This window comes from Balaenoptera physalus (genome assembly GCF_965194825.1).
Source record: "Balaenoptera physalus genome assembly, chromosome: 10".
Taxonomy (NCBI): domain Eukaryota; kingdom Metazoa; phylum Chordata; class Mammalia; order Artiodactyla; family Balaenopteridae; genus Balaenoptera; species Balaenoptera physalus.
This window is the reverse complement of record NC_138889.1, coordinates 20,798,523-20,823,898: the sequence shown is the minus strand read 5'-3', so window position 1 is coordinate 20,823,898 and position 25,376 is coordinate 20,798,523. Positions and strand designations below refer to the sequence as shown.

The window sequence follows — 25,376 nt, the reverse complement described above, 5'->3', positions numbered from 1 at the left end:
AATTCTTCAGGTCTCACTTCAGAGAAGTTTTTCCTAACCACTTTATATAAAGCAAACTCTCCCAATTCCTCTCTAGTTACCCTACATTTACCACTTTCATGGCCCTTATCACCATCTCTTCTCTTTACTTACATTCTCTCACTGGAATATAAGCTTTATGAGGCCTGGGATCTAGTATCTCTATTGCTCTATGCCAAGCACATAGTAAACTTCCAGTGTGTTTAATTCCTGAATAATGGAAACGTTGAGGAAGAAGAACAGACAAGTGAAGACATTTCCCACATTCCAATTTGGTAATATGGACTCTTTATCCATACATTGAATAGGATATGTTAATGACATTATTTTCATTATATCATGCATCACTTCAACCTAGTCTGTAGGATAGTTTTGCAGACTGTTTTGAATATAGGGCCTGCCATGTTGTGTATCTGAGGCTTAATGAATGATTTTGATGAGGAAGAAGGAAAGTTGATATCCCAGAAGACATTCAATTCTATTCTTGTAAATGTATATACTCATTTAAAAACTCCTGCCACAGTTTTGTTTTTAGTAATTAAAATGATTATCATATATTAATGACTCTATTACATATCATACTCTGCTTTCTTTTCACACTAATTGGATCTTCATGGTAACCTTGCAAGGTAAGAATTATCATCTGATAAAGAAAGACTGATGAAGAAAACTGAGGGTCAGAGAGGTTAAGTAACTTAATGTGTCCATGGTCCACAACTTGTAAAAGAAAGTAACATTCAAACTTAGGTCTGTCTATCTGACTCCAAAAGTCACAATTATCCCGCAGGGCGAAGTAGCCTGCCTTTGTGCTAACACAGACTTAATTTCACAAAACTCCTACTTCTCCACATGATGCCAAGTTTAGGATACGAAATGTAGATCCATATTCCCAAACTATATGCGGTGGTGCATGTGGGCAAGTCATTCAGTCTCTGGGTTCATAGAACCATAGTACAGATGCATCTGAGACCATTCTTCCAGGAACAGACATACTTTAAATTCCTATGTATTAATACAGAAAGGCAAAAGGAGAGAGCCTGATTCCTTGATATAATATTTTTTCCATGCAGAGGAAACTACCAAGTCTTATTTGGCTTGATTTTTACAAATTCTCTCTCTGGCCCTTAGGAAGCTTTAGTCAACAGTCTTAACAGATGTAGAAAGGGATGGGACATTCCAACAAGAAGAATGTAACCATTAGTACCTGCCATGAATAGAAAGACTACTAATTGTTAAACAGCATACTTTAAATAAATGATGTGTGAATAAACTCCAATACAAGACATCAGAATGTCCTCTGTAACCTGGAAACCACATTCCCTGGGCTACAAGGGTGCTGAATTTGGAACTGCTACTCCAAATCTCAAGAATGTTCCAAGTGCTGTCTGATATAATTGTGGCCAAGGCATTATAGAAGAAAAGATTTGCTGGGAAAACTTTTCGACTTCTTCCCTGGTGTATGCAAGGCTTTATAGAAACACAGCGTAATGGAGTGAGCACTAAACTTCCAAGGACACTGGGGCAAGCAGTTCCAATAATTAAGTTACAAAATGGCAACCAGAATCACCAGGGATTCTGTAAACCTGATACTGGAAGACTGTGCAGCCAGAAAGCATCATGATGCCATATGTTAGAGCTCCTTACTTCTGCACTGGCTGCCTTTGTTCATGCACAATTAAGGCTGTGAAAGTTGGTGTGTGCTACATCATAAAATGGAGGACCAACATCACCATACAAGCCTGTTCAGAAATCTAACAAATGCCAGGACAAGGGGCTGCTGGAAGAAAGCACACTCCCTTTACTACAGTGTCTGTGCAGCTTTCAACCTCATGCTGTTTTCTCATTCTTTTTTGGAATGCAAAGGGAAGAAATCAGGGGAAATTGCAGACTGAGCTAGCTGCAAGGAAGCTGAGGACTGAGGTGGAGAGCGGAGTATTCACTCACACAGAAACCCTTGGGTGTCCTTTTACAACATGCTGCCAAACTGTGTGTGGAAGGCTACCAAGAGTTCAGCATCTGAATGTCCAGTTTGTGCCCCTATCATATAAAACTCTCCTTCTTGCATTCATATCAGTAAATGTAGCTTGGACTTTTTCTTAAAGAATTTTAAGCTAATAATAAATGACCTTGGGATCATTAAAAAATTCTCAGAGATCTCTATACATATCCTTAAGTAATGGCACTCTGGTATTCAAATACGTTGTGCCAAAGACTTTCCCCTTATCATAAATTTTCACTTACAAGGCCATGGCAACAGTCCTAATGAAGATTAATTACTGTAGTACATTCCATAAAATCTGCCCAGTTTCCTTCTGATGGTGAAGGCTATCGCATATAGAAATGGAACTGAAAATGTATCATGTCCTTAATGTCTCTTTTCTAGCTGCTCGGTACTAGAAACGGATCTGTAAAAACAATTTAGTCAAAGAAAAGAGTGACTGGCTCAGCATTCATTACAAACATAACTGCAAGAGCAGACGATATCCTCTTGGATCAGAACTCTAATAATCAGAGAAGGCTGGGGATTGTGAGAAGGCAACAGTACACAAGGAACTGCAATCACACTACTGATCCGTGTACATGTTTCCTTCTAAAAACCACAAGCATCATTTGGGACGGGCAGAAAGTTTTGGCTCCCCCAATCTCTATTTTTTTGGTTTATAAACCCACTTAAGAATTTGATGAAAATTCGTGACGCTTTTGCCAGATAAAGGCACGGGAGTGTCTGCTACATGCACACCCAAAACATCATTTTGCATACAAGTTCAAGATGTTTGAGATTCCCCTAAAGTTCATCCATGGAGTTCAGGTTAAGAACTTCTGCTCTGCAGCAATTTAGAAGACATACATGATTTCTCTTCTCCCAGATTAAAAAAAATATTTAAACACTCATACTAGTTGGGTTTATGTTATGGATTTTTTTTTTTATAAATTTATTTATTTAGTTAGTTATTTTTGGCTGCATTGGGTCTTTGTTGCTGCACGCGGGATTTCTCTAGTTGAGGCGAGTGGGGGCTACTCTTCGTTGCGGTGCGCAGGCTTCTAGAGCGCAGGCTCAGTAGTTGTGGGGCACGGGCTTAGCTGCTCTGTGGCATGTGGGATCTTCCCGGACCAGGGCTTGAACCCGTGTCCCCTGCGTTGGCAGGCAGATTCTTAACCACTGTGCCACCAGGGAAGCCTATGTTATGGATTTTTCTTGCTACTAATCTGTATGTAAAATATTTCTGCTCCCCAAAAGCAAAACAGCTTTTCTCCTCAAACTACTTTCACTGATTAGTTTTTAATATTCAAGATCACCACCTACCCAATCATGTCCCCAATGTTCTAGCTATCTGGTAAAATTAAGTTTTACAGTTTAGACTAACTCTTCATTAGTCCTTCAAATGATTTCAAGAAAGAGAAAACCCAATGTTCAACAAAGTTATCCATTAAAGAATTACTTATAATAGCAAAAACAAAAGAAAACAAAACCAAACAACTAAGCATGAGTATGACCTGAAATTCTAAAAGAGGAATGGATAAAGAAATTATGGCATAACTAAATGATGTAATATAGTCATTAGGTATTAATGCATTCTACATGAAGCAATGTGAAGTAAAAAAAAAAAGGGTGGTGTCATTCTCGAGGATGGTCCTGAGAAAGTGTCATTTTCAACAGTCTTTTCGGTGAAAGCAAAGTCAACATGCACCATAATCAGGGCAGCAGCCAAGAGAACCCTACTAGGTGTTTCATCTACTAGGTGAACCTACTAGGTGGTTCACCTTGGCCTCATGGCATCCTGAGCCATTCATCCATCTTCTTAGAGATCCTAGTATTTTTGAAACATGACAAACCCACCACTGTCACTGAGTGACAGTTATTCAATGAGTGTCTAAATGACAGAGGAGTAGAAAGCACAGGGCAAAACCTGAGACTGCAAGTAAGGTCAAGCTGAGAGCTTCCTAAACCTCAAATTTCTCAAAATGTGTTTTCCCCGTCCCAACCCTCACCTCAGAAAATAATGCCTTCCTTCCTCAATAGGTAGCAACCTTTCCCCTAAGAGTCCCAAGACAAATAATACTGCCTTCCCACTCCTCTCCCAACCTCCCCACTCCCCTCTCCCTGCTACCCCAACAATCTGCCTCGGAAGTTTGTCCATTCATGCTTTACATCACACAGGATATGCTTTTGTTTTGTTTTAGGGCAATGGCAAAAGGGAGAAAGACGAAAGGAACACAATTTAAAGAAAGTCAAGTAAATTAACTCTTCTTGTTATTCACAATTCATGTTAAGTGCTGATAAAAGCTCTATGAACTTTGATAGGTCATGAACTTTGTATTTCACAAAGAAGAAGAGAAGACTGAGATTTTCTCTTGAAAGCTGCTAGGCATATTGGAATCAGAGATAAATCTCCTGAAGTTAAAAAAAAATAAAAGGAAAGAATGGCAGGCATACAATAAAGTCAATATATCACTGAGCTGAGCCAACTTCTTTCCATATCTACCACCCACAACTAGATTCACCAATGAACACTGGTTCAAGTAAGTGAAAACTATAGCCAATCCTATTTAACAATCACCTAGACTCTGAGTAAAAAAAATCCCTTAAAAAATCATCCCTGGGCTTCCCTGGTGGCGCAGTGGTTGAGAATCTGCCTGCCAATGCAAGGGACACGGGTTCGAGCCCTGGTCTGGGAAGATCCCACATGCCGCGGAGCGGCTGGGCCCGTGAGCCACAATTACTGAGCCTGCGCATCTGGAGCCTGTGCTCCGCAACATGAGAGGCCGCGATAGTGAGAGGCCCGCGCAACGCGATGAAGAGTGGCCCCCACTTGCCGCAATTAGAGAAAGCCTTCGCACAGAAACGAAGACCCAACACAGCCATAAATAAATAAATAAAATAAAATAAAAATTAAAAAAAAAAATCATCCCCTATATTTAGCGCCAACGATGCCACCAATTAATATAAAATACATAATGTGTCATACTCAGCCCCAACCAAAACCAGTTAAGAAAGGAAAATGCTTTCTGGGAATTTTCCTTCCCCCCAAATTTATCTTTAATGCATACATATTTCTTTTCCAGGTGAAAAGTCTTCCATGTATTACAAAGCTGACTGTAAAGTCGTAGAAGAGTAGTTGCTGGGCAAAATTCACTGAAGAGTTGTCACAGAACACTAGGAGAAACCACACAGATTAAAGTGGTTCATCTCCTTCATGTAAGAGAGAACTTTTAAAGATGGGCAAGTTCACTCAAAAACAGAAAACTAGTATAAAACAGATTTTTAAAACAAAACAAAACCCCCAAACAAATGGAAAACCAGACAAAAATCCTTGATCAGCCTTTTGATTCAGAGCTGTGTCAGGCTAGGCAAAAAGAACAGCTAATTATATTAGATGTGAAAATTTACCCTGTACAGGAAAAGGTACCAATCCATATAGAGGTTTTCATGTCTAAATTATGCCAACAGTCTCAGCACAAATTACACGTGAGTGGTCTTATACCACTTAGAATAATCTACCAAATACCCCACCATATAACAATTCTTTATAAAGCAATCTGCCTTAGTCAGAGACTGTGTTCTGTGAAGAAAAGATTGATATAATGCAGTAACAGTCTAACCACAACCTTTTTCTTTCCCTTTTTTGCTTGAAAAAGGTTAAGATTATAAATATTAAAAACTTAATTTGACTGGATAATGAATATCTGGAACATCCAGCTGCTTCTTTTTCATCGTATTCAATACTTTGCAAATTTTCACATCATTAGCAATTCACATGAAGATGGCCATAAACCAAACATGATGAATGCTACTAGATATACAAAAATTAATCTTATATTACATGTTCAGGACCAAATCTCTCTCAGCTTGTGAGGCGCAGCTAAAAGGAACACTTTTATTGAAAGAAGAGTTTAACTGGAATATGGTTAGACACTTGTCTCACTTCAAAGGCCATATTCTTTAGAATGGCAATTTACCCTTCTCCCGGCTCTCTTACAACTTAAACTTACTTCAGGTTTAGCTTAGCCATCACTCCCTTCAGGAAGCTGTTTCTGGTTTGCCAAGCCCAACTGTTAGGTCCATCACTTTCGTGCTCATCCATCCCTCTCCCCACCACCTTCCCCAGTGCACAAACCACAGTACTTAACCATCATGTTGTTTTGTAATTGCTTGCTTATCCATCTGTAACCTCCACTGAACTAAAAGTTCTGTGAAAGCAGCAAAGGTATTTTTCTTGCTTAATGTTTTATCCTCTGTACCTGCACTATGCCTGGCACAGGATAGGTACTACTAAAAAAATTCGTAGTTGAAAGAATTGATGGAGGAAAGGTGACAAGAAGCCAGAGACTACAGATCAAGTAGATATTTTTTAACTCTGAAATAACCAGAATGTGATTTAAATAATGCAGAAAGTTGCTTCTCCAGCTCTTGGCACCACATATAGAAGCTAGACAAATATGTTTATTGTGAAAGCAGTATAACTCTACTATATGGACTATTTGGGAGATGAAGAAATGAAAAACCACTGATGAGCACAAAGATAATTACATGCAATATTTGAGGTCTTATGTCCTCAAAAGGTATGAAAGTCTATATCAAAACTCACTGGAGACAAGAACACATGATTCTGTGTAGTTCCCAGCAGACCAATGAATTCTCTGATGTCACAAAGTCCACTGCAACAAAGAGCTAGGTTTCCTACTAAATTTTTGTCTATTTTAATAACAATAATAATAACAACAAATCCCAATATCTTGTATTAACTCTACCTATGCTAGTTCCGTAGAAGGAATCAGAAATGAAAACCACAGAGTAAAACACAGCATGGACCAATTTGTAAGATGGAAGAAGATGAGAAAAGAAAGCAGAGAGCATCAAAGCAAGCTCTCCCTTCTATACCTACTTGCAAAAATAGCGCACAAAAGCTTAGAGCTTCCAATGGAATTCAGGCATCTGCTGCTGACTAACCAGCGAACATTCCTTCTGTACGATGGGTAGATTACCCACTCCCCCTATTTCACAGCTCTGTTTCTAAGGATAAATGGAGCTATTAATGGCAGCATTCTTAAAGTTCCTTAAAAGGAACTCAGGGTCATATAATTTTCATTGTCCCTGGGACCATATTATAAGCAAGATATCTCTTTTTGTCATGCTAACTTAAAGAAGTTGCATCTTATATATGAGAATCTCTTTTGAATCTCAGTGTTAGAGATGACAATTCTGATAATTCTACAGAGGGTTAAGGAGGGTTTAAATTCTACTGTGGCTATATACTGAGCTGAGGAGGAGGACAGAGGTACAAACTCTTTAAAATCCTATCAGACCTCCCTGAGGAGGAATTACTGACCCCAAGTTCAGTCGTTCTCCACTAAATCTGGCTCTCCTTTGCCTATTTCCTACTGACTAAGTGTCTTTCCATGTAGAGAGACAAATGTGTTACCTGTGCGGAATATTTATGGGTGTCACCAAAGTGAAGGAAAAAGAGACATAGAAAGGAAACGTTCAAAGAAATTAGCTCATACTGGTTAGTTTGGGACTAATAGCCAGTTTCTAATTGGTATAACCAGTCCTATACAAACTCATATCTGAAAATGCTAAATTAATATCCAGAGAATAACCTACTGACAGGGTGAGGATGACCAAGAGGCTGGAACACTAGCTGTTCCTACAATTACTGAGCAGAAGCCAGAAACAGTGCACCAAATAAAACCTGTGAACAAGCCAGGAGGATCCTCTAAAGCTAACATCACAAAATCTTAGCATTCGGTCATGTCCATGAGAGGCAAAGGAAAAAAGATGTAGCAGAACTGGAACAATATAGGAAGATAGAATTGGTGCTATTATTATACACAGCAGAAGCAATTACTACTGTCAAAATCCTAGTGTATGTGAATTTACTTGTGAATACCTCTTCTTATCCAAAACAATGTGGTTTTAGTTTACATATTCTTTATTCATTGCCACTGAGGTAATTTCAAGAGAGAAGGGAAAATTAGAGTATAAATAGAAATTTCACACGTAGACTATTACTTGTAACTTACCCTAAATCCTACCTTCTAGTCCAGGAATGGAAAACAGGTTTTATCTTGTGTACCAATCCCGACTGATTGATGGACCCTGCTTGAGAAGGACTGCTAGGACTAAATGGAAAGGAATACAGACAAAGCCTATCCTGGATGAGGGGTGGGGTAGTTAAGCACTAGTAATACATTCTGCCATCCTGGGTCTAGTCCATTGGTTCTCAACTGTGAGAGATTTTGCTCCCCAAAGGATACCTGGCAATGTCTGAAGATACTTCTGGTTATCCCAACTGGGGAGGTGCTAGTGGTAGAGGATGCGGCTAAACAGTCTACAACCACCTCAAACTCTCCAAAACAAAAAATCATCTGGGCCAGAATGCCAATAATGCTGAGGTAGGGAAACCATGGTCCAGTCAAATATATCCTATGGTTAGTCCATGGATCAGGTCTTCAGCCAAATAACATTTGTCTTGAGGTAGTTTTCCTGAGCTACCTCTCCTAATGCCATAGTAATTCTATATAACTTGTTTGGAGTATTAGAACCAGAGGATCAATTTGATTCAGGCAGATCACACTGACCTGTCCCTAACTTGTATTGTGATCACAGACAAATTATTTTATCCCTCGAAGGCTTGGCTTTTTCATCTATAATAGGAGGGGGTTGGACTAGATAATAACTGTGCTCATACAAAGACAAAACCCCTAAACGCACTAAAGGAATAAAGCCCTTGTTGATATTCTTTTCAACAACAAGATAATTTTTCTTCAGCCTAAGACAAGTTTATCAATTCCTTTCAATCTCTGCTAATGTAGTTATCAGTTATGCCTTAAATTAAAACTATTTTAATTTTCATGTAATGCTTAAATATTTCCCATCTGAACGCTTGTCAGTGAGTTAAGATGCTTTGGCATCTCTCAAGGTATTACTACCATCTTGTGCATCACCATTACACTTTCTGAACCTGGCTTCTTCCAGTTCTTCAACCATCTATTCTGTCATCTCTGGTATCATTTAAGCATTATGCTTCTCTCTTTTACTCTATAAATCTCCTTCATCAATCTATTAATCAATACAAGTATTTCAGGGCCTTTCTCTGTGCCTATGACAATGCTGGGGAGATGAGTAAAGGCTGGAGCTGAAAGTATTGGCATAAAAAGACAGATTTTCTAGCTACACAGCATTTACAGGCTCATTAAGAGGATGAAACGTGAAACTATTTGAGAACAAGTCATATTAGCTAGGTGGTAGCAGGGAAATGTCACTATGAGGGTGAGAGATGCCAAAAGAATGAAACGAAATGTCTGCTGTGCGTAGATTAAGGACGACCCAGAAACTATCATGAAAAATGTTTTGAAAAAAATCCTTATGAATCAGATACAGAAGGATTGCTGACATCTTACCAGTGATTTCAAAGGTTGGCTCTATGTTTTAAAGGTATGTTAGACAGATGTGGAAAATATGGCCAAATAACAAACTGTAAGAACCAATTAAAGTTCCCTTCAGAAAGTAAAATTACACAGAGCATTTGTAAGTTAATGATATAAAGTTATACGTGTTAAGTTAGATCACATCTATCAAAATGGAGATCCCATAAACTACTCTGAAACGGGGACGTTTACATAAGAATAAAAAGGGCAACAAACAACCATACTGACAGTTCACCAAGGTCTGGACATGTGTACCAAGAAACTTCCTGAAGGAGAATACGCATATTTACTCTCAGAGGTCAATTTCTGAAGATTAGAATTACGCCCTGGACCTAAATTATTTAACCCTTATCATTTAAATATTTTTTCTAAATCCTAATAAATTATTTTCATCTGTGGTGCTTCTTGTGGTAGTAAAGCTATTATGTCCATTACCTAGTTGTCCAATAGCAAATGTCTCAAGTTTCTGGCATCACATGGGAAGACTGCATTTTGGATAAGTCATTTTCACTATTATAAAATAATACCATGTTTAAATGAGCACAACATTAAAATGAAGAGTAACTCTGAAATGATCTCTCTATAGCATTTTTCTCCTAAGGGGATAATCTTTTTGAGACCTTTTCATAATGCTCTTAGTTAAAACCGGATTATAGCTCTCTGTGGCCTATTTTTTCAACTCCAAACTTTTCAGACTAGCACTTGAGGGGTTCCAACAAGCTTCCTCTCCCCTTCAACCATATTAACTTCATCCATCATTATTAGTACCTCCCCCTTGTGCCTAAATAGGCTCATTGATTTAGTTCAATCATGAACCATGCAGTTCAATATTCTCAACTTTTAACTCAACAGAATCTCAATTTAATCTAATACATAGTACTCTGAAAACAAGTGCTGAGCAAGTCATTCAATTCATTACATTTCATCTGTTTTTGGCATGACAGCAAGTAAGTCCACATTAAAATGAACAGATTCTAATTTGAGAGAATTTGTCAAAGGCTGTTTATGTATGAGTTTTCCATTATTTTATGTGTTTCTTACTTAATTTTACATCAATGAATGTGAAAGTATAACTTCCCTTTTAAAAAATTCAGAAATAATTTTTAACAACAATCTCAACAGTGAATCAAAATAAAATCTTACCTCTGTTTGCACTAAATATACCCTAGTGCATCAAATACTTAAGCATAAAAGATTCAGAAAGAGAGAGACGAGAAGAGAATAGACCAAGAAAAAGATACAGCTCTCATATCACCCATATATCTGTTAACAGGAATTAACAGAAACAGCAGAAGGGCCCCTAAAACAACGAGAAGGGCATGAGACGTTTGTCTCCACACATCTTTTGAACTTATTAAAAGGAGAAGACCCATATTCTTAATGCCACCAATGGTAGAAACATACCTAATTTTATTTTCCATATCTTCATTATCTGATTCTTCGGAGCTTCTGTACTTATCTGGATCTGGAAGTGTGCTTGGATCAAATCCATCATTATCATCATTACTCCAATCCAGAAAGGCTTCTTCTTCATCTTTAGCCTAAGAAAACACAAGGGAAATTGTGGTTTAAGAAAACAGCTCATAAATAATCAGGTCTTATTTCTAGCCCCAAATAAATACCCCTAACTGAGAGCCTCAAATTAGAAGCCTTTTATTCTGGCGAAAGCCTCTATGTGACTTTCAGAAACATAATCATTTGCACTGAGAAAGAAAACCCATGTCATTTCAAAAGTAAGACAAAATATGGTTCAAAAAGTAAATCACTATTAAGTCCCTTAAACACAATATGGGACAAATTTGACAGTTTAATTACTTCCATGTAACTCAACTATCAAAGAAATAAAGTGTCAAATAAATTTGTTTTAGTGCTCCTGTCCACTATGCAAGTTTCAAAACTACCAAAAATATTAGGTAAAAATGTAAAAGGCCAGAAGAGAGAGTACAGAAATATCTGTCTGATAATTTTTTGACCGCAATAAATCTTAAAGCAACAATCAGATCTGTACAAGCTCATTAATAGTGAGGGGCCTTCTAAATTCGAATTAAGTACAAAGTCACTAAGAACAATTAAAAAATAAGATGGAATACCAAGATACAGAAAGTTGGGAACTATCCAGTTTCATGCAAGTAGGTAGGTATTTAGGCTTTTTTACTTTTGTTTTGCAAGGGTTTATTTTTGTCAAAGAACAAAGTAATGTAATGTTAAAATAAATTTACTACACATTTATGTAATGAACATCCTTTATAACCAGTTTATTTCTGGCAGATTGGTTTTGTCACCTGGTAGATAAGAAATACAAACAAACATTGTCACATGCATTTAACAGATTATAAGCAGTAAGCAGGACTAAAAAACAATTCTGGACGAATTACTCTTAGTTACCCAGTTTATAATTCTGTTTCACACCATATGAGACAAACTTCAATGATTCTTTGATTTCAAATGATTAATGCTGTTTCCCAGAAACTGAATAACAACTCAGCAGAGCATAGCATAGCAATTGACTGTGCAGCCCTCTACTGAAGTCTGCTTACACTCTTTGTACAGCTCTCCCTTGATAACCTCTAAACATAGCCAAAGAAGGAAGAAGTAAAGAAAATAAGGATTAGTCACCACTGCAAAAGTCCTTCATTGCTTTCTTGGTAAAATTCCCTGCTAAAAATAAAAGGTCTGGAAACAAATATCAGAAGGGAAGACGAAAAGGCCACCATCAGAGGCAGTAAGCAGTACAACTCAACAGCATACTACTATACGGTCCACTTGAAAATAATCAAGGATGTCAACAAAAATTGAATGTCATCATATACTGAAGAACACTAATCTCCCAGGCTACAAGATATTTCCAATTTTCCAGTCTGGTGCTCTCAAAGGAATCTGTTATCTAAAGGTGGAGCCAGAGAATTACCAAAGTAATTCTCAAGCTTTTTTGGTCCCATGGCACCTTTACATTTAAATATATGAAGGACTCCAAAGAGCTCCTGTTAATGTGGATTATATCTATCGCCATTTAATGTATTAGAAGTTGAAACTCGAATTTTAAAAAATTCATTAACTTAAAAGTAATAATAAACTCTACATTATTATATATTAACATATATGGTAACATAGTGTTTTTATGAAAATAGCTACTATTTCCAAAACAAAAGGACTCTGTTTTACATTTTTACAAATTTCTTTAATGTCTGGCTCAGAAGAAGATATCCAGATGCTCATATCTGCTTCTGCATTCAATACGTTGTTCTGGTTGAAATATACGAAGAAAATCCAGTCTCTCAGAGATAGGTAGTTGGGAAAGGGAAAAGTAATTTAATAGCCTTTTTAGAGAAGTGCAGTTACTCTCCTCTGATACTACAATAAACACTGATGACTGGAAGTTTCTTAAAAAGTAGTTACAATGTGGAATCTGAAGCCATTATCAATAAACTTTCTGTACTCTGTTACATTAAAATCCATTGGTCTACTTTGCACTTTGAATGGATCTTTTACCAGTGAATGATTTCATAACACTGTGCACCGGTCATTTGGAAAATACTGGTTCACTAAATTATGCATATCTTCCTTATGTGGATCTTCAAATATTAACACATTTCATTATACAATATTTTTTAAAATCATATTTCTTAATATCATGGTCAATATCATTTTAAATGTCTTTCAAAGTATTGGGAAGCTACTGGTGGATATAAGTTTTCTAAAATTCTAATTTTTTCTTAGAAGCTTGAATTTTTTCATTAGCGAGAAATAATTTCAGTGTTTTCTTTGAAGTGTAGCAACAAGTGTCGTTTTCCTCTGGCTGCTTTCAGAATTTTCTCTTTATCATATAGCAGTTAGACTATGATGTGTCTAAGAATGGTTTTCTTTGTATTCGTCTTTCTTGGGGCTCTGCAAGCCTCTTGGATCTATCAATGCTTTTCAGTAAATTTGCGAAGTTTTTGGCTATGATTTCTTCAAATATTTTTATGCCTCTTTCTTACCATTCCTCCATGATTGCAAGAACATGTATAATGGACTACTTCACAGTTCTCTTAGTTTTGTTCATTTTTCTTCAATCTTTTTTCTTTCTGTTCTTTGCACAGGGTTATTTCTACTGGGTCCTTGGGTTTGCTGTTGCTTTCTTCTGACAATTCCAAACTGTTTTTCAGCCTGCCTGGCAAAAATTTTACAGTAATTGTGCTTTCAGGCAGGTCTAATACCACATTTGTTTTTGTTTTGGTTAAATATAGTTTCCATTGCTCTGGGGAGGCTACCTATCTGTTTATTTACATACCTATATTTTCCTTTAATTCTTTTAACATATTTAGAACAGCTACATTGAAATTTATGTTAAATTCAAATCTGGGCTAACAAGAGTTTCTATTGACTACTTTTTCTTGGCCATGGATCACAATTTCCTGCTTCACTACATGTTTCATATTTTTGTAGAAAACTAGACACTTTAGATAATATATTAAAGAAAAACTGAATTCTGTTAGGTTTTTCTGAGGATTATTAGATTTCTATTCTAATAGACAATTACCTTGCCTGGATTCAAACTGCAAATCCTCTCTAACCCATGGTACTCAGCTACTTATATCTCATCTCTGTTTTGTTTTTATGGCTTCCAACTGCTGTTTTTTTACCCTGGTTTCCTATGAGTCTTCCCTCAGCCTGTGAAATGTGACACTCAGCTAAGGATTTAGGCAGAGTTGGGCTCCCCTCTCTGTGATTTCCTTGCTTCTTGGGTTTTCCCCTAATCTCCAGTTGCTCTGTTGGCTCTGAGATCTGTACTCTGATATGTCAAGCAGAATACTTCAATTAATTGTATTTTAACACCTAGAATCATTTAATATGCTCCTTTTAACATTTACTATAAAGCAAGTGGCCTTCAAAAATTAAGTACAATATAATACAAAATAAATCAGAAAGTGAGTTAGTATAAACACCTTAACTCAATATTCCACTGTACATGTTTATCTATTTGAAGGAAAATACAAATTCAAAATGATGAAAACTTACTTTTAAATGGATAAAACATTATCTGGATTTGTATTACTATGACTCTCTTGTAATTGACAACATTCAGGTCTTGCTATTTCCTGATCTACAAGATGATCCCACTGTTGATGCCATACCATATTGTCTGTGCTGCATTATACTCCTCAATTCATGACAATGACAAATAAATTTAAGTTGACAATCACTCCTTTCAGAAACACAATTTCAACCTACCAAAATTGTAGAGATGATGGAGAAAGACATTTTCATATTGATCTTTTTTGTCTTTTAGTTCATTCTTTGAAGGGTTAGAAACATATAACTATAAAAATGTATAATATCTGTACTAAAAAGTATAATGTGCCTCTATTAATGTCTTTAATCTATTAAAAAATTTAAAAAACACTATCATCTACAACAAACACCAAGCATAAATAAAAATCACTAAGTAAAGAGGGTATTGCCATAATGAAAACATTCTGGAGAAAAGTACTGAGTTTATTGTTCTGGCAAGGTCTAGTTTAGAAGTATGCTCTTTCTAGTTAGATAAGGTGGTAAAGAAAATGGACATTGGACATTTTAGCTGCTCTGTCTCTCTCTCTCCTTGTGATTTCATGAACCATTTAAAAGCTAATTTATAAATATGGCTCCATCCTCACTTTTATCTCTCTCTGGACTCATTTTCATGAGAGACAGCACAAATACTATGATATACCTATCACCTTCCAAATGATTGTGACATATCAGTGTGTTAGAACATCATGGCTGGAAACTCACTGCTCTAAGTAAAAGGGAACCATTTAAGTCCTTTAGCAGAAGACTAAACTTACATCTTACAGATGCTGCACCCTGGCAACAATGGGAAGGGTGGTTGGAGGGTATAAGATTTGAAGGTAGGATATCAGTTTAAAAACTACAATAATCCAGGTGAGGAAAGGGATTCAAGGAAGGAAGTGGCAGTGGAGATGGAAGTGGGGAACAGGTACGAGAGATGTTAAGGAGGGAGAACCAACTAGACTCTGTGGACTACATGGGTAGGTGGTACATTTCAGAGGATCATTATGTTCATAAGCAGAGTTGTACATGATAAACATGGTCTAAGAAAGTTTAATAAGTATTATGAAGACACTTTACAAAAATGCCTTCCTTCAATACGTTTTTATTAAGGAGACATGTGACAGACATACTACTAGGTACTGGGGATATAGCAGTGAATAAGACAGAGTCCCTGCCCTGAGGATAAAATGAACTGTTCTAGGATAGTTATCCACATAAGCACTAAAGTGAAAGCCATGTTCTTCTGTTTCTGGGGAGCAGCCACTAAAGAATGAATCGACTCCGCTAGCCCTGCTAAATGCTTAACATCTGGTAGAATGCAGCCTTCGACTTATGGATCCTGGCTGTCAACATGCCTCTTTCTCTTCAGGTACTTCCAGATTGGAAGCTGCAACCACTCCTCCCTCACTGACTGATAATTCTCTCATTTTTCTCTACCCTCCCAGCCCTACGGTCACACCCACACTCCTGTCTTAAGGCTCTGAGAAATTAAAAAAAAAAAAAAGTAGTTCATACACACTAAGAGATCAGGGTCACCTCTATGAACTGGCTGTTCCTGAAATATAGTTTCAGAACCTCTGAGAAAAATATTTCACCTAAAATAGGAATACTCTTCCTAAAATACACACTTGGAAGACTCAGTTATTAAGTAGGGCAGATGAAAATATCCAAAAAAGAAATGTAACCCAACTAGCTTTTATTTTGCTTTCAGTTTTGATGATGAGAAGAAATACAGAGGAGAAGTGGCATTCTTCTACAACAAATTTATGAAGTGCTCTGACATACATTATCTTACTTCATCTTCAAACTCTATGAAGTAGGAAGAAAAAGAATTATTGTTCCCATTTTCAAAATTAAGAAAATGTGAGTCAGATGACTAAATAGCTTAACAAGGTCACACAAATATGTGCATATGCTAGGTCTTCTCCTACATCATCCTGAATCTCAACTTTCACCATTAAAGCTTTGAATTTGCTACTTGTACAATTATTTCTTCAGAATCAATAATATTTTATAAGCTTCATAAAACATATGGGGGTGCTTTCTGTGTGACCTTGTATGTGACCATCCCCACTTTCATGACCCTTGCTCCCAAGCCTCTCTTCTCTGTTGTGTGGAATATTGTACCAGCTTCCTAATGAGTCTCCCTGCAACCATTCTTCTTCTGATCACTCCAATTCTCTGTGTTGTCATTAGAATTTTTTTTTTTAATAAGTTTCAAATCTGATCATGTCTATCACCTGCTTACAAGCTTTGAAGCCACACTTTCAGATCCTGGAATAAGTCAAGCCCCTTCCCACCTCAGAGTCTGCATTACTGCTACTTCTCTACTGGAATCTTCTTCTACTTCCTTTTGCCTGGTTTGTAGTGTTTTCTGACACCAAACATGTGGTTTCTCTTCAACACTAAGTCTTCAAAGTCAAATGAGTGTCTATCAATTCAATTTAATTCCGACACTATGCAGAGTTAGCATAGACCCCAGGGGTAAAGGGCTCAGTCCCACAAGACTCCATACTTCAGATGCCAGCTGCAAAATGCAGTCGCCAAGCTACTTGCCATTCTACCTGGCCGACTACAAATTCAGGGATTCTCACGACCCCCTCCTCAGGTTTGATAATTCTCTAGAACTCAGGAAAGTGCTTTACTTATGATTACCAGTTTATTTATTTAAAGGATATAACTTAGGAACAGCCAGATGGAAGAGATGCACAGGACGAGGTATGCAGTGGGGATGGGGTGCAGAGCTTCCATGTCTTCTACAGGAGGGTCACCCTCCCAGCACATCAACACATTCACCAATCTGGAAGGTCTCAGAATCTTGTTGTTCAAGAGTTCTTATAACTCAATTTCCAGGCCCAACCTCCTCCCAGGAAGGGGGATGGGGCTAATCACACGCTTAGTCTTTCTAGTGACCAGTCCCCACTCTGAAGCTATCTAGAAATCCCACCCTGAGTCACCTCAACAGCATAAATTCAAGTGTGTTGAACAGGGGCTTCTTATGAACAACCAAACACTTCCATCACTCAGGAAATTCCATGGGTTAAAACCTCTGACTTCATTGTCAGGAACCAGGGACAAAGACCAAATATATATTCTTATTATACCAAACCTGGTTAACTTCAAGTAATCAGGTCTCAGATTAAACATTTCTAAACATCACTCCCTTAGTAAAACATCCTGTAGATTTCTCTTCAGTGCTATACCTAGAGTGAATTCATTATTTGTTTAATGTCTGCAACCTTTCCTAGGCAGTAAGTTTCATGAGAGTAGAGGCCAGGTCCTGTTATCATTATTGAAATAGATATCTAGGGCTAAGATGGAGCTGCTCCTGCCTGGGGTGCCACATCAGCAAACCAAAACTTAGACAACTTCCATGTCCCTATAAATGTCCACTTGACCAGAAATGCTGTATGGCCTGTCAGCCAATCCCCAAACGCCAAGCCAACTCTGGGTCTTCTCACTCCAAACAAGGTTGATTAATGTGGCCCCAATCAATCAGATATCTTCAATTTTTCTCTTCTTTGTTCTTTATTCTTTATCCTATAAAAGCCTCTTGCCTTCTGCCCCATTTTGCAGTTCTCCAAAAGGAAACTGTCCACTTCATGAAATGTTAAAGTTTGTATCACCTAAACTATCTTCTTTAAACATTTTTAAACATTGCTCACTACTATAGTCAAAAAGCACAGAGCAGGTTCTCAAATATTTGATAAATAGATATTTAATGTGAAAATATTAAAGTGGAATACAATACTATTAAATATTTATTATTTATTATTATTTATTAAATACTGAGTATAAAAAATATATAAGTACTTATTATTAAGGGTTTAACGCTAGAAATCCGATCATATGAAATTTAGATCTGATCATTTTTATTAATAACTGTCAACCACTTAATTTCCATCTCAGATTTCTCAAGTATAAAATTTACAGTATTTAGGTTTAAGGAAGCTTGTAAAGATTTTAATTAATTGCAGATGCTTGGAAAATATGCAATCAGCACCTTAATGGGGAAAAAAATGAGTAGTCAGTAAAGAAAAATGAAATGTGCAATATGCCTATAAAATAACAAATAAGTTATGTTTAAAATTCCCTCTAGAGAATCAAGCAAGAAAACTTCATGTAAGAGTCTGTATACACACTGAGGGTTTATACGTACACAAAGAATCTAGTTATTTCTGTACATACGGACTTATATATGATCAAATTCATGACCATTACATGAATTTGAATTTCATTCAAAAAATATAGAAACCTCAAGCACCCCCTTCAGCTTGAATTAATAATCATTTGCTGAGTGCTTAGTATATTTAGCCCATAATGGGTATGCAAAAATGAATGAGTTAGGGTCGTACTTCTGATAAGTTTAAAACTTTAGAATATTGTATAAAATTCCTCTGGTAGACAAGCAACAGAATATATCTTGTATACCTCATTTTTTCTCTAAAAGAGGTATAAATGTATGCTTAAATATGCTTCTACACATGCTATATTTCCCTTATCTCTTTTTCTTTCTGAGAGCATTCACAACTACAGCAAAAGCAAAAACAAAAATAAAATTCTAATGTTAAAATTGAGAGAGCACAAAATGTCTCAATAAGAAGTGTAACTGGGACTTCCCTGGCGGTCCAGTGGTTAAGACTTCGCCTTCCAATGAAGGGCATGCGGGTTTGATCCCTGGTCAGGGAGCTAAGATCCCACATGGCTTGCAGCCAAAAAACCAAAAACATAAAACAGAAGCAATATTGTAACAAATTCAATGAAGACTTTTAAAATGGTCCACATCAAAAAAAAAAGAGCGACTAAGCAAACTCTATAAATCAGGGGTCCCCAACCCCTGGGCGGTGGACTGGTGTTGGTCCATGGCCTGTTAGGAACCAGGCTGCACAGCAGGAGGTGAGCGGCGGGCAAGCAACAAAAGCTTCACTGGCCGCTCCCCATCGCTCGCATTACCGCCTGAACCATTCCCTCCTCCACTCCGTGGAAAAACTGTCTTCCGTGAAACCGGCCCCTGGTGCCAAAAAGGTTGGGGACCTCTGCTATAAATTACAACATTAACTAAACAATAAGTGATTCTTAAAAAAAAAAAAAAACAGGGTAACACTCTTGAAGCTGTATTAAAATTAAAAACAAAGTTATATAACTCCAGAACATCTCTGAGAAATGGAGAGGAGGGCTGATGTGAAGTGAAGGAGAATAGATTATTTCCTTGTACTAAACAGAAAGTAAAGGATCATCCCTTAGTGCCACAGTAAATTTTGTTAGGCCAAAGATCTTAAATGTTTATAAAGTAAAAGGGAATGAGACAATTTCAACCACTCTACTAAGGAGTAGAGGTGGAAGCCACATTGCATGTAATGGATTAAGGAGTGAATGGGCATTCTTGCTGGTCAGTCAGTGTTTGTTAGTGAGGAAATCAATTCAGTCTAAATATAGAGAATTATCTTTATTGCCTTTCTGTTTACCATATAGCATTCATAGAAATAAGCTTTAAGAATTGTATTTAAATTTTAGTTACTTAATTCCACTTAGGATTTTTTTTTTATGATTTTTTAAAATTTTATTTTTTTATTTTATTTATTTATTTTTGGCTGTAGTGGGTCTTCGTTGCTGTACGCAGGCTTTCTCTAGTTGTGGCGAGCGGGGATTACTCCTTGTTGCGGTGTGCGGGCTTCTCATTGCGGTGGCTTCTCTTGTTGCAGAGCACGGGCTCTAGGCACACGGGCTTCTGTAGTTGTGGCTCGCAGGCTCTAGGGCGCAGGCTCAGTAGTTGTGGCACATGGGCTTCGTTGCTCTGCGGCATGTGGGAACTTCCCGGAACAGGGCTCAAACCCGTGTCCCTTGCATTGGCAGGCGGATTCTTAACCACTGCACCACCAGGGAAGCCCCCACTTAGGATTTTTAAAAAGGAACCTCCCCATATTGTATGAATTAAAAGCAGAATGTCAACTTTGACACCTCAAAATTTCACAAGGAGGGAAAATTCCAAAATTCATGATAAACTATTTCTGATCCTGACAAAGAATATAAAGATTGTGAAGAAAAGAAAATTTTACAGAAAATGAGGTATTCAAAATACATTCTGTTCTCACTAGTAAAGCTTCAAAACAACTTTCTAAGAAAGCATTGGGAAGATAAAAAAATTCTGATTGCTATATACAGCCAACCATTTTTGATAGTTAAAGAGAGACTGATTTTTGAGATTTACCCAAGCTATAAATCCCAGGTACAAACTTAGTTAGCGAAGAAATTATTGAAAATGTTTTTTATGAGTTATGAACACAAAAAGATTAATGTCATTATTAAATGTGCCTGCTGAAAATGAGCATCTACCTACTAAGGTAAATGTGCAGAACAGTAAACCCAAGAGCAGCTGACAGAGCTGAGAAATTACTGTTCCTGCACCATAATGCTAAATTGTAATAGCCTGATTTCCCCTTCACTTTTTAATAATAATATTATCATACTAATTAAAATATTTTTGAATATTTTCAGTTTATTTCTGTCTCCTAGAAATTTATTCCATAATGGTGACATTTGGGTTTAGCTGAATACTGATTTAGTGATATAATACAACAGGACTAATAAAACAATGCATAGAAAAACAACTCAATGATGGCATCTAACACTCTGGAGAGTGTATTACAAGCACTCTTACACATCTTAAAACAGAGCCAATTAACTGTTCAAGCATTAGTAAATTGGTCCCAGTATGCACTCAAAGCTTGCCTCTGTCAATCAGAGGATATATTCCAAACCTCGCTAAACATAAACTACAAATTACTTAAAATTCCATCTTTTTCTTATTTTGAAATTGACCAAAATAGTCATGATCTGAATTGTAGGCCAGAGCATAAATGCCAACTACAAATCTAAAATTCTAAAATGTTTCTACATAGGATAAGAAATTTCCACTTAAAAAAAAAAAAGGAAGACAGTAATCATTCAGTATTCTTTACAGCAGTAAACAAAAGTCTTTTCTTCTTCAAAAATGGAAATGAATTATAAATTGCTCCCAAGTTCCCTTAAAATTCCACAATCACTACTTAATTGAAAAGTCACATAGTTGTCCTTTATTGGAAGTTTTATTTCTTTTAATGACAAAGTATTTTACAAAGGAATATGCCTAAATGAGCAAAACACCATTTTCCAAAATGTTCTGCATTTTGAATCCTATTAACTTTTGTTATTTCCCCCATGACACTTTGGCAACCAAAGAATTGAGTTTTCATTTAAAAAAACTAATAAACCACTGCTAAGATAAGTAGATTTGTCGGAGATAAATCTACTCCAGTAGTCTTAAGTTTACTCCATTTCAGGCTTCTATTTTCAAATTTAGTTGAAATGAATTACACATTAAAACTAGAAAAATCATGATCTGCAGCACATAATAAACAATGGCTTACAATCATGAAACGATTAACTCTCATTTAAGTTGTTTAAATACATTTTTAAAAGTTTACAAAAGAATATCTTAAGTGCCTTATATTATAGAAAGACTGAATTACCATCAATTTCCTACATCTTTGCCACCTTCACCTTAAAGGCAATAAAAATATACTATGAAATTTCAAGTTCACTTACTATTTCCTAATTCTTACTCTTCCTATCTATAAAACTTCTCAGCACCAACCTAGTACCTCCTCTGCTAAAACATGACATGTGTAGTCACAGTGTATTATTATCCTCATGTTCTCACAGATTTTCTTTAACTAAGAAATCAACTAGCTCATGATTTTAATAGCCAAATTAAAATTTAAAATCCAAAATTAAAGTTCACTTGTGCAGTGAAAACTTTCAAATGCTGAAATTCTCTATTCTATTTCCTTACAGTTTGCCACATAGTCATTTATAAGTGAGTTTGAATAGAGGCACAATTAAGATAATCAATTTTCCATTCAGCAAGACAAAAGCAAAGAAAATGTTTTGTTTACAAAGGAGAAACATACTTTGAGGAAATCACAGCTAACTCACCCACTGCATAAATCTGCATGAAATTTCTTACCTTCTATTACTTTCTCTCTTTGGAAAAAAATAGCTAATCTTGCATGTCAATCTCTTTAATATTCTATTTAGCAATCAATGCTTCCCTGGTAAGAAACTAACAAAAAGCAATTTTTGTATATCATTTCAGATGTTGGGCTAAGATTAAATCACCTATCCATATATAATTATTTATAGATAGAGCTGAAACTACAATCTCTAGTGACCATATATCTGAAAGACAGTTCGTTTTGTGCAGCTTTCCAAAAGAATAAGGTAGGCAAATAAACTGCTAAGGAAAAACAAAAAGAAAACACAAACATTTTGGTGCATTTTCTAAAGGTTTAAGCAGTATAACTGGAAAGCCCATTATTTAGAGGTTAAATTTTAAAGATAAAAATAATGTCTAGACGACAAATGTTTAATGAATGAACAAATGAATGAATGAATGAAAATTATATTAAAATTTCACAGTTTACAGATAAGGAAATAGGATTAGATAATTTAAATATAGTCAGTGGTAGAGATAGAACCCAAACCTTTGGGTTACAATACAAAATTAACCTAAAATCTTTCCAAAAAAGATAATTTAAACAATTTAAACACCTTCATCCATAATCTGAACTACCAAGTCAGTGATGTTAATAATAATCTTCAAATCAATATAAATCCTAAACAATCACTATACAAGAAGCATTATACAAATTTATGAACTCTCATGTGCACTTTCTCTTTTCCTTCCTTCCTTCAGCAAGTATTTATAGATTATTTACATAAGCCAGTTTAGTGAATGAAAGACTTCTAAATTGTAAAGCATCTGCTCATAGAGTTACTTTATTTGTGTGCACACACACATACAAAGGGAATCTAAAAGGACAGAGAAGATTTCACAGAAGAGATTCAAAATAGTCTTGAGAATGAGTCAGAATTTATAGGACAAAGGGAAAGAGAGAGGGGTAGGAAACAACAGGGGGGTTTCAGGACCATGAAGGATGGGACAACAGTGGGTGCCAAAGCCAGAAAAGTAGACAAGGGCCAGCTTGGGAAGGGCCTTGAACATATGCTAAGGAAATCTGGACTTAATTCTATGGGCCCAACACTATTAACATTTTTAAAACTAGGATTTTTTTTTAAACCATTAAAAAAATGCCTAGATTCCTCCATCTTCATTTCCCCCCATAATGACAGTAATTGTTATTTTTGAGAATATATGCAATGACCAAAATTACTATAAATTGAGACCCTTTTAAAATGTATATTTTTACTAATGCTAATAGCAACTATATGCATGTTCAAATTAGTACTTCATATGTATGAGAATTATTCAGTTCAGGGTTTTTAATTGAGGTAGTTTTTCAAAAATGCTGGCTGCACAGGCATTACTACAGGATGATGCAAATGAAGGTGATATCAACAGATGAGGTTAAAAATATAAAATTTCTTTAAAGGCAAAGGATATGGAACCACATCTGTCCTGACTACTACAGAAAGCACCAGATGAGGCAGCACACTCCCAGATACAGATGCAGGCTTCCCAAGCCTCCAAAGGTCTGTCTGGAGACATGCAGAAGATACTGGTAACATTTGAACAGATTGCAGATACTGCCCAGTATGAGAACCTCATCTTTGCTAATTTTACAGGGGTTTTTATATCATCCTGGTAACTCTTCACCTCTCTGCCTCATACCCTCCCTCAAAATGTTCTGGAAATTTCTGGCTCCATACCTGCTGTTCACCAAATTCAAGTAATCAGTAGCATAATCCTGGGCATAAATTACTGCAACACTGGGTGATTAGAATTGTATAGAATGCTTTAGTAGACAGGTTTTGGGACCTACCTGAGTTTCATTCCAGAGCCACAGTATGAAGTATAAGGTCAGGAGTAATGACATTATGAAGGGGACTGATTCGCAATTGTGCTTTGAGGTAAGAAAGTTCAGAATTGTAACACTTTTCTTCAAAGTCTGCTTTTCCTCCAGAGAGTGGTTAAACTATCCACACAGCCATATATCTGAAAAGGTCCACAATGGAAAGCTCCAAATATTAAAGCCATGCTTTTTGCAAATACAAGCATTGACTAGACAGACTTACTTACCTGCCAGTCATTCCTGACTTTACTGCCTACACTATAATCTCGGCCTTGTGCAGGCTCCTGTGAAGGATGCAGAAGGAGAGTGAGACACGATGCCTGAAGAATGCTGGTGGCACAGGCACCAGTATAGGACGTCAATGTGAATAAAGGGAGCCACCAACAGACAAGCTTAGAAATATAAACATTTCTCAGAATACTTAAAAATCTATTTCAAGAAAGCTGGCCGAAAACATAAGTCCTGATCACCACAAAAGATGGGTGATAAAGAGCTGACACTATTGTACAGTGAGTATAACTGCTACAGAAGTCAAAGAAGGAATTCCAAGAGGGCTGGAACACACAGGGAAGGCTTCATGGAAGATGGGAAATGGATATGAGACTGAACTTTGAATAATGGGAGGATATCAGAAAGATAAGTGAACACACCCACATACACAGAAACGTCACTAAACATGGGCACAGTTGGGAGAAGGCTGAAGTAGAGAGGATGCATGTTGGAGGGGACGGCAGAACAGATGATATCTAGCAGTTCAGAGCCAAACCTTAACCTTAGTTACAGCAGGTATAAGCTGTGCATCTAGGTTTTCGTCCCCAGTGTCACCTTCTGGGCTCTTTATTTCTGTATTTCCAAGGTTCCTCATTTCTAAATATATTTATCCATTATTTTATCATAAGTATTCTCATGGGCTCCCCCAATCCTCTGTGGAATGGAACTTGGTATAATAAACAAATTTGGGATGGAATTGTAGGGTGAGGTCAGACTACGGAGAATCTGGAATGTTGAAAGAGTAGTTTAATGAATGAGGATGTCTACATGGGT

The 25,376-nt window shown here is 36.6% G+C and overlaps 1 protein-coding gene across 2 annotated transcripts in view; it reads right to left on the bottom strand.

Annotated features, from left to right (window-relative positions):
* The window catches only part of DDX10 (DEAD-box helicase 10), a 247,763-nt gene that overhangs the window by 14,487 nt on the left and 207,900 nt on the right, over window positions 1-25,376 (bottom strand). For both annotated transcript variants that reach the window (XM_082476855.1, XM_082476854.1), the window contains exon 17: window positions 10,852-10,988. In XM_082476855.1, coding sequence (XP_082332981.1) covers window positions 10,852-10,988 — 137 coding nt within the window. The remainder of the gene's footprint in view (window positions 1-10,851; window positions 10,989-25,376) is intronic.